Below are 8,434 nucleotides of genomic sequence, written 5' to 3'. Positions count from 1 at the left end.
GTGAGCATTAAAACTTGATTTACAACTGTAGCTTTTCCCACACACAGGGCACTTACTCCTTTCCTTTCCCTTCCCTATTTTTACTTGGATTGGGATTTCAGGAAAATCACCACCCTGAGAAGTGGAGGATTCATTTCCCGTTTCTTCTTTTATTTCAATTTTCCACAGATGATCCTCTTCTGTACTTCCCAGTCCTTCCAATGAGACCTGTTCTGGTTCTCCCTCATCTCTGCTCTCCCAACCTGCTGAAATAAAAGAGAAAACTGGTTAAGATACTAAGGCAGCTTCACATCAGGGAACAAACACAATCAACTGAGGTTAAGAATGAGTAGAAAAGATACTCTCTTTTTTAATGTCTGTGAAAAAAATGTACTGCACTGTGTTATTGTATGTTTGTGTGTTTTGTCGAAGGCTTTCACGGTCAGAGTTCATTGGTTCTTGTAGGTTATCCGGGCTGTGTGACCGTGGTCTTGGTATTTTCTTTCCTGACGTTTCGCCAGCAGCTGTGGCAGGCATCTTCAGAGGAGTAACACTGAAGGACAGTTTCTCTCTTTGTGTTTTTTGTTTGTATATCTATACATTTTTATTGTATTGTTAAATATTTATACGCACATTTTAAATGCTGTTTTAATAGGAACATAAGAAAAGCCCTGCTGGATCAGACCAAGGCCCATCAAGTCCAGCAGTCTGTTCACACAGTGGCCAACCAGGTGCTTCTAGGAAGCCCACAAACGAGATGACTGCAGCAGCACCATCCTGCCTATGCTTCATAGCACCTAATATAATAGGCATGCTCCTCTGACGCTGGATAGAATAGGTATGTATCATGACTAGTATTCATTTTGACTAGTAGCCATGGATAGCCCTCTCTTCCATGAACATGTCTACTCCCCTCTTAAAGCCTTCCAAGTTGGCAGCCATCACTGAATCCTGGGGCAGAAAGTTCCCAAGTTTAACCAAATTTTAAATGTTTTAATGCCTTGATGTTTGCCACCCTGGAGACCCTGTTTGGGTGGAAAGGGAGCATAGAAATATTTTAAATAAACAAATATATTGTTTTACTGCATTGTTTTTAATTTTGTGACCTGTCATGTGTCTCAGTGAGAAAGGTGGACCCTTTCTTTCTTTATTTAAAACACACCTCTCCACCTGACTTAAGACCCCCAAGGCATTTAAAATACAGATAAAGATACACATAATATTTAAAACAATTAAATAAAACTTATAAACACACAAAGAGGGAGGACGGCTAATACAAGTTGGTGAGGGAGCACCAAACGAAACACAAAGGTCTTAATCCGCTGACTGGCAAAAGACAACGATAAAGGGAGATAGAAGAATCTCCCCGAGTTCCAGCATCTTGGTGCCATGACTGAGAAGGCCCTTTCTTGGGTTGCCTCCCATCTAGCTTCAGACTACACACAAAGTAAATAAAATAAGATACATAGAATGACCTAGTAACTGGTACTGATTTCTGCCCTGTGTGGATTCTTTGATGGGCAGTAAGGTTCTGCAGGCAACAGAAACTTTTCACACTGTAAGAATGTAGATGCATGCTTTTATATATGGATTCTCCCATAAGCACAGAAGCTTGAGTTAGAACTCAATTCTTCTCCCACACCTAATCCACTTACTCCTTTCTTTTCCTTTTTCCATATTTTCTTGGACTGGGGTTTCCTGGAAGCCACCACCCTGAAAAGCAGAGGATTCAGTCCCCATTTCCTGTTTTATGTCAATTTTCCACATCGGCTCCTCTGCTGTGTATCCTGCTCCTTCCAGGAACAACTCGCGTGATTCTCCTTCATTCTTGCTTTCCCAAATATCACCTTCTGCAATAAAGACAGAGAAAACTGGTAAGGTCCTAAAACCTCGAAAAACAACCATTTAACTGCTGGTATGGAGGGCATTAAACAATGTTAATTTCAGCCCTGTGTAGATTCTTTTGTGGGCAGTGAGGCTGTGCCTAAATTTGATGTTCCTTTTGGGCTGTGCGCATTTAAAGCAGAATTCCCCAATGTGGCACCTATGGGTGCCACCACACCCGCCAGGACTTCCCTTGGCACCCACTGAGCTTTGCAGAAAGCGGGTGGTGCCACTGTACTCCTCCTATTCAAATTAATAGGTTTCCCGCTATAGGATCAGGAAGAGTGAGGTAGGACTTAGCGTGCGGAAGACTTAGTCAGCATGTGTTTCCATTCCCCTTTCAGGCTTTCCTTCTTCCTAGGTAGTGCAACGAGGGAGGCATTCCTTATGGCTCCACCTCCCACAGCGGCCATTTTGGGTTGGTGCTCACCATGCCCTCTCAAAATTCCAAAGTTACCCACTGGCTCAGAAAGGCTGGGGACCCTTGATTGAAAGGTATACTCTCCAATCAGCATTACAGATCAGTCTACAGTTGCAGCTTTTCATACACACGTGGCACTTACTGTTTTCCTTTCCTTCGTCAGTTTTCCCTCGGATTGGGATTTTACGGAAATTAGCTTCCTGCGAAGTAAAGGATTTTTTCTCCCTTTTCCGTTTTGCTTCTGTCTTCCTCCTCTGCTGCTCTCCTCCATTAAACCTAACAATATCCAACAAAATCGCACTCTGCTTTCCCTCTTTTTTGCTCTCCCGCACGTCACCTTCTGGAATAGAGAAAAACCGGTATGATCCCATGAGAGAAACAGATTCTTACCAGAGAACAGAACCAGGCAACTGGCTGATACAGCAGCAGTTTTAGATTTATTTGTTAAAACATTTCTACCCCTCCTTTCCTCATGGTTCAGTCAGAAAACATTTCCAGAATAAAATAGCCAAATATTAGAGAGCGGTGGTGAATAGCACAAGCTGGGGTGTTGTGGCAAATTAGAATTGGGTTGGGGAGACACGGGCTCAGCTTCTAACTTAAGCAGGATGCTCAGGGATCAACCAGTACCTCAGGTTAACCAACCTCATAAGGCTGTTGTATAGCTACAAAGGGGAAAAACCTTCTTAAAGGGTGGATATGCTGTACGCACATCCAGAAATTAGAAACTCTTAAGAGGGGAGAGAAAACAGAAAGCCAAATTAATATGACATAATTATTATAACCAAATCTTTATGTGCTTTTTGAAAAGGAAACCATATATACCTTGTATCTTGTGTGGGTTTCTAATTTCTGGATGTATTTTTAAAAGTCATGTTTTATATATATGATCACTGAGGAAGGCCCAAGAGGCTGAAGTGTGTATGGTCTATTGGTCATTTATATTGGTGGTTTTACATGGAGCCTGTATTCCAGGCCTAGTGGTTTTTATCATATTGTGTACACTTAATACACATAATTATTTTATAAGATTTTATCATTTCCAGCTTAACCTTTGAGGCTCCCTGTTCCTGTATGGATGGGTTTCCCCCTCTTTTTTGTTGTCTGTTTGGTCTCTAAAGTGCTACTGGACTGGAATCTAACACCCAGACCTGACACTATCCAATAAGTTTTTGAGACACAACCACAACACACGGGATTCCCCTCCCTGTAAAGGTCCTAGAAAATCCTACCAGCATGGAGACAGATCACGATGTGTGACAGACTGATGACATTCTAGCTGTAGCTGAAGACGTGAGCTGTGGCTCACAAAAGCTCATGTGTGTGTGTGTGTTAAGTGAGGTCAAGTCGCTTTCGACTCATGGCGACCCTATGAATGAAAGTCCTCCAAAATGTCCTAGCTTTGAAAGCTCATACCCTGCCAAAAATTTTGTTAGTCTTTATGGTGCTACTGGTGATTTCCTACCATCACGGTTTGACAAATTTCCCCCCAATGTACGTTATTAATTGCCCACCTTTCTCATGGGACTCAAGACAGATTACAAAGATTAATTCAAAAGAATCAATAGGACAGGACGTCTGATAAACAATGCAGGTTTGATTCACATCATTTATACACCACTTTTCTCCCTAAGGGAAACCCAAAGTAGCTTACATTCTGCCTTCCTCCATTTTCTCTTCACATCAACCCTGTGAGGTAGGTTAGGCTGAGAATGTGTGACAAGCCCAAGGTAATCCGGCGAGCTTCTATGGCAGTGAGGATTCGAACCTGGATCACCTAGTTCCTAGTCCAACGTTCTAACCATTACACCATGCTGGACTCAAAACTTAAAAAGGAGCTGCCGATTAGAGTCCAAAGGGATGTCTTACCCAGAGAGGCCACCATCCCATAATTCTCTAGCATGACATCCCTGTGCAGAGCTCTTTGGCTTGCGTCCAGCAGAGCCCACTCCTCCTCGGTGAAATGCACAGACACCTCCTCCAAGGTCAGTAGACCCTAAAAGAGAATTTAGAAAAAAATTTCTGCTCAAAGACAATATACTCGTTTGTGTCCTCCCCCGACCACCAATACAATCTGACAAGTTAGTTAAAGCGTCTGGGCCTCTCTTGCAGGATTCAAACCTTTGCAATAGGAATTTTGCTCACAGGGAAGGGAAGAGAGTTTCATTCAAGCTAAAGGAAAGGCGCGGGGGAAAGAGACACCTGGGGAGTTGTGGGCTAGATCCCTCTCTTACATGATCTGGCTGAGCAGGAACCATTTCGTCTCCAGCATTACCCCTTGTTGACCTTGTATGCGTTTCTGGGGACGTTCCTCCATCTGTGAGGGAAACAACCGTGACGGAGAAATATTGTTACCCTTATCAACGTTTTGTGACTTTAACACACCATTTAAATTCCAGCACGTTATGCAAAAAAAAAAAAAAAAACACTTTTCTTACATTGGCGCGTAGGCATAATTCAAAGCGTTGGTTTGGATCTAAAAAGTCCAAAGTTCATGCACACTCAAAGAAGAGGGAAGCCACTCAAGGGAATCCAGAAAATGACACACACACCAGACAGTCGCACAGAGAGGGAGAGAAAGAGACACACAGAGAAAGAGAGACATTTGAAATATGCCTCATTGATCCTTACCCGGTAAGATGGTACTTTGGTCCTCATCCTGTGAAATCCCCCTGAATGGCAGCCTCTGTCCACTGTCAGACGCAGCATTCTGTACTGCACAGAAATTGGCAGCCGCTTCTACTGACAGGCCCCGCATCTGAAATGGAAGGGAAAGTTCCACCAAAGCAGTGGGGAGAAGATTTTCAGAAGGATGGGGAGGAAAATAAGGTTCTGTGCCTTGGATGATTTTCAGACATAACTGGGCCACTGGCAGGGGGTGCTGAGTTCAAATTTCCATACTTTGCCTCTTCCAGATAGCTGCTTAAGGCAGCTTCCCAAAAGGAGAGATAAAATACGGACGTTAAAACAGCAGGCCAATAAAAACAACTAAAATATACAAATGCGACTAAGTTACCGGCAGAAAAACCATCAATGTTGACCAAACGTACAGAAAGGAGGGGGAATTCTGGGAACATGCCTGTCTGCTAGATAAGATCTGGACTGAGCTTCCATTTTTCATTCCTGTGGCAGGTATGAACGCTGAAGCATGAGCTGAAGAGCCAAAGGACTCTTGGCTCACAGCCCAAGGCATTGAGAGAGCCAGCTCAATGCATCCAGGACCAGGACAGGATGATGAAGAAGGGTTGGATTTTATACCCTGCTTTTCTCTACCTTTAAGGAGTCTCAAAGCGGCTTACAATCACCTTCTCTTCCCCTCCCCCCTTACCACAACAGACACCTTGTGAGATAGGTGGGGCTGAGAGAGTTCGGAGAGAACTGTGACTGGCCCAAGGTCACCTAGCAGGCTGCATGTGGAGGAGCGGGGGATCCAACCTAGTTCTCCAGATTAGAGTCCGCCGCTCTTAACCACTACATCACACTGGCTCTCATGTGGTAGACCTTTACCTGAGACCCTGGAGAGCCACTGCCAGTCCGAGTAGAAAATACCCATCTTGATGGACCCATGGTCTGATCCAGCATAAGGCGGCTTCATACGTACACATGTAAGCACCTTCTAATGTTAATCCCAACCAACACATTATCTATTCAAATCTGTTCTGGCTGCAGGCCATAAAATAAACCGCATATGAGCTCATTAGCATTGTGCGCTAAAAAATAAGGCCTGTGTCACTGTCTAAAAGAGTAAAAATGCCACTAAGTATTTAAGATGCTAATCCAGTTCTAAATCAATATGTTTTATGGTTAAAGCAACCAGACAGTTTGCTTATTATTTAGGAAGTGTTTACATAATACATGGAGATTTTCTATTTAAAACCAAGGCTTATTTATTATATGTATTTATTTTGCGATTTATAACCCGCCCTCCCCCGCCAAAGCCAGGCTCAGAGTGGGTAACATCATTGAAAATACATCAATATGTCTTGGTGGTTTACAGTTCAATCCTGAGCAGAGTTATACCCTTCTAAACCCACTTACTTCAATGGATTTAGAAGGGTGTAACTCTATTTAGGATTGCACTGATGTACACTTACCTGGGAGTTAGGGTTACCAACCTCCAGGTGGGGGCTGGAGATCTGCTATTACAACTGATCTCCAGCCTATAGAGATCAGTTCCCCTGGAGAAAATGGCCACTTTGGCAATTGGACTCTATGACATTGAAGTCTCTCCCCTCTCCAAACCCCGCCCTCCTCAGGCTCCACCCCCAAAATCTCCAGGTATTTCCCAGCCCCGAGCTGACAACCCTACTGGGAGTGCATAATAAACACGCCTAGAATTGCTCAGGGAAAATAGCAAATTTGAATCAAGCACCGGTGCCTGAAATGCTCTCACCTGCTCTTTCTGCTTCTCATCCTCTGCCTGACTCAAGAGAAAGACCTCTGCCAGGGCCACTGCTTGGAAACTGGTCTCCGGCCCACATTCCCTGACCCAGCTTTGCATCTCCGGGGGCAGGACAGCCAGGAACTGCTCCAGGATCACCAGGTCCAGCATCTCCTTCTTGGTGTGCCTTTCTGGCTTCAGCCACTGGCGGCAAAGATCGCGGAGTTGGCTGCAGACCTCTCGGGGGCCCTCGACCCCTTGATAGCAGAACTGCCTGAAGTTCTGGCGCTGGAATTCTAAGCTGGTGGTTTCTTCCCCCAGTATCTTCTGCACCGTTCTTTCCCAGAATTCCCCTCTGCTCCCAGTGTCAACAGCTTGAGGGCCTTGTGTCCCTTCAGGGCCTGCTGCGTTTTCCTCGGCCATCTTCTCTCTGTACTACAAGTAGTTCTCCAATGGTGACCTAGGATAATCTCACGTGACTTCCTTCCTAAATCCAGAACTTACTCAGCTGAGGCAGCTTAGGTCCTGAGCGGCCGAAACTTCATTATGTGTGCAGATTTCTATCAGGCCGTGGGCTTTTACAAACAAAAACAACAGCACCAAGATGACTTGGATGATTCCAGCAAGTGACCAGTGCCCTCCCTATAGGAAAGGCAGGAAAACATGATTATTTATTGATTTAAAACATACTTATGCTGCCTTTCCACCCAATCAGGGTCCCCAAGGCGGCAAACATAAAAACAACATTATAACATTTGAGCAATTAAAAATACAGTTAAAATTATAAAATAATTCAATTAAAACACTTGCTTTTCAGTTTCGAAAAGGCCTCTTGAATACCACACCAGTGCATACCACAGCCCCTAATCATTGATCCAAGCAAGTTTGCAAAACCATTTTATACAGTTCAACCCTATTACCTGCACAGAAAAGCCTTCCTGGATAGTTCAGTTTTGTATAGTTTGTGGAAAGCCAGGAGAGCAGGAGTGTTCCAGACCTCCTTGGGCAGGTTGCCAGTCTAGATTCTCATGCTCCAGAGTTTGGATGGAGGGGCAACAGAGCGTCTCCAGTCCTGCCTCCCCAGGAAGAGGAGTTTTTTCTTCTGATTCCACCCCCCGCCCCCGTGTTTTGAATCCTACATGGCAATGGGCCACAGAATCCCAACATGGTGCCTGGGAGCATCATGGCACCTTGCCAACACCTTTCTCGGTGCCCAACAAGTGATGTTAGAAAGTGTATGGGGCTCTTGCCTAGCTTCTGACTGGCTGGTGTTCCAATTACAGTGTTGGTTTTATTCTTGCTGTCTCCTCTTTCCTAGTGTATTTTTAAAATTACCCCACTTTTCCCCTGCACTTGGGCTTCAGCACCCACCACCCACCACCCAGTGTCAGAATTCCAAAAATGCCCAAAGTCTCAAAAAGGTTGGAGACCCCTGCTCTTTCCTAGCTTTTTCTATGCATTTTCTGTCCAGCGACAGCAGCATGCCATCCTGCCACCCACGAGCAGATAAGAGACAGTAGCTCTATGTTCCGTTTTAGTACCAAGCATGCCTTTCTTGGCATCGTTTACGAGGTGTTAGCAGATGTGTCCTTTTCATAGTCCTTTCCTTCCTGATGGAGGATGTGATTGTATTGATTTATCAATTGATTCGTGTTTATGTAAAAGATTATTTAACTACCTATCTACCTTGCAGAACTCAAGGCAGCTTACAATGGCCAACTGGTTCCTCGGGAGGACCAACAGAAAGAGCATAGAGGCTGAGGCCTTCC

The 8,434-nt window shown here is 44.5% G+C and overlaps 1 protein-coding gene across 1 annotated transcript; it reads right to left on the bottom strand.

The window, feature by feature from the left end:
- Nucleotides 1-4,514: 4,514 nt before the first annotated feature.
- LOC130476206 (zinc finger protein 24-like) lies at nt 4,515-7,088 on the bottom strand. The gene is made up of 2 exons (XM_056848137.1): nt 6,678-7,088; nt 4,515-4,601 (listed from the first exon to the last, which is right to left on the bottom strand). The coding sequence occupies exons 1-2, from the start codon at nt 7,086-7,088 to the stop codon at nt 4,515-4,517; spliced, it is 498 nt and encodes a 165-aa protein (XP_056704115.1).
- Nucleotides 7,089-8,434: the final 1,346 nt, after the last annotated feature.

The sequence above is a fragment of the Euleptes europaea genome, chromosome 1 (genome assembly GCF_029931775.1).
Source record: "Euleptes europaea isolate rEulEur1 chromosome 1, rEulEur1.hap1, whole genome shotgun sequence".
NCBI classification, from domain to species: Eukaryota; Metazoa; Chordata; class Lepidosauria; order Squamata; family Sphaerodactylidae; genus Euleptes; species Euleptes europaea.
The sequence above is the reverse complement of the archived record's forward strand: the minus strand, read 5'-3'. Positions and strand labels throughout refer to the sequence as shown.

Bases quoted from the DNA above. Each gene is read 5' to 3' on its own strand.
- LOC130476206 (XM_056848137.1), bottom strand. From the start codon at position 7,088: ATGGCCGAGGAAAACGCAGCAGGCCCTGAAGGGACACAAGGCCCTCAA. The intron at 4,602-6,677 runs GTGAGAGCATTT...TTTCCCTCACAG, and splicing joins ATGAGAAGCAGAAAGAGCAG to ATGGAGGAACGTCCCCAGAA.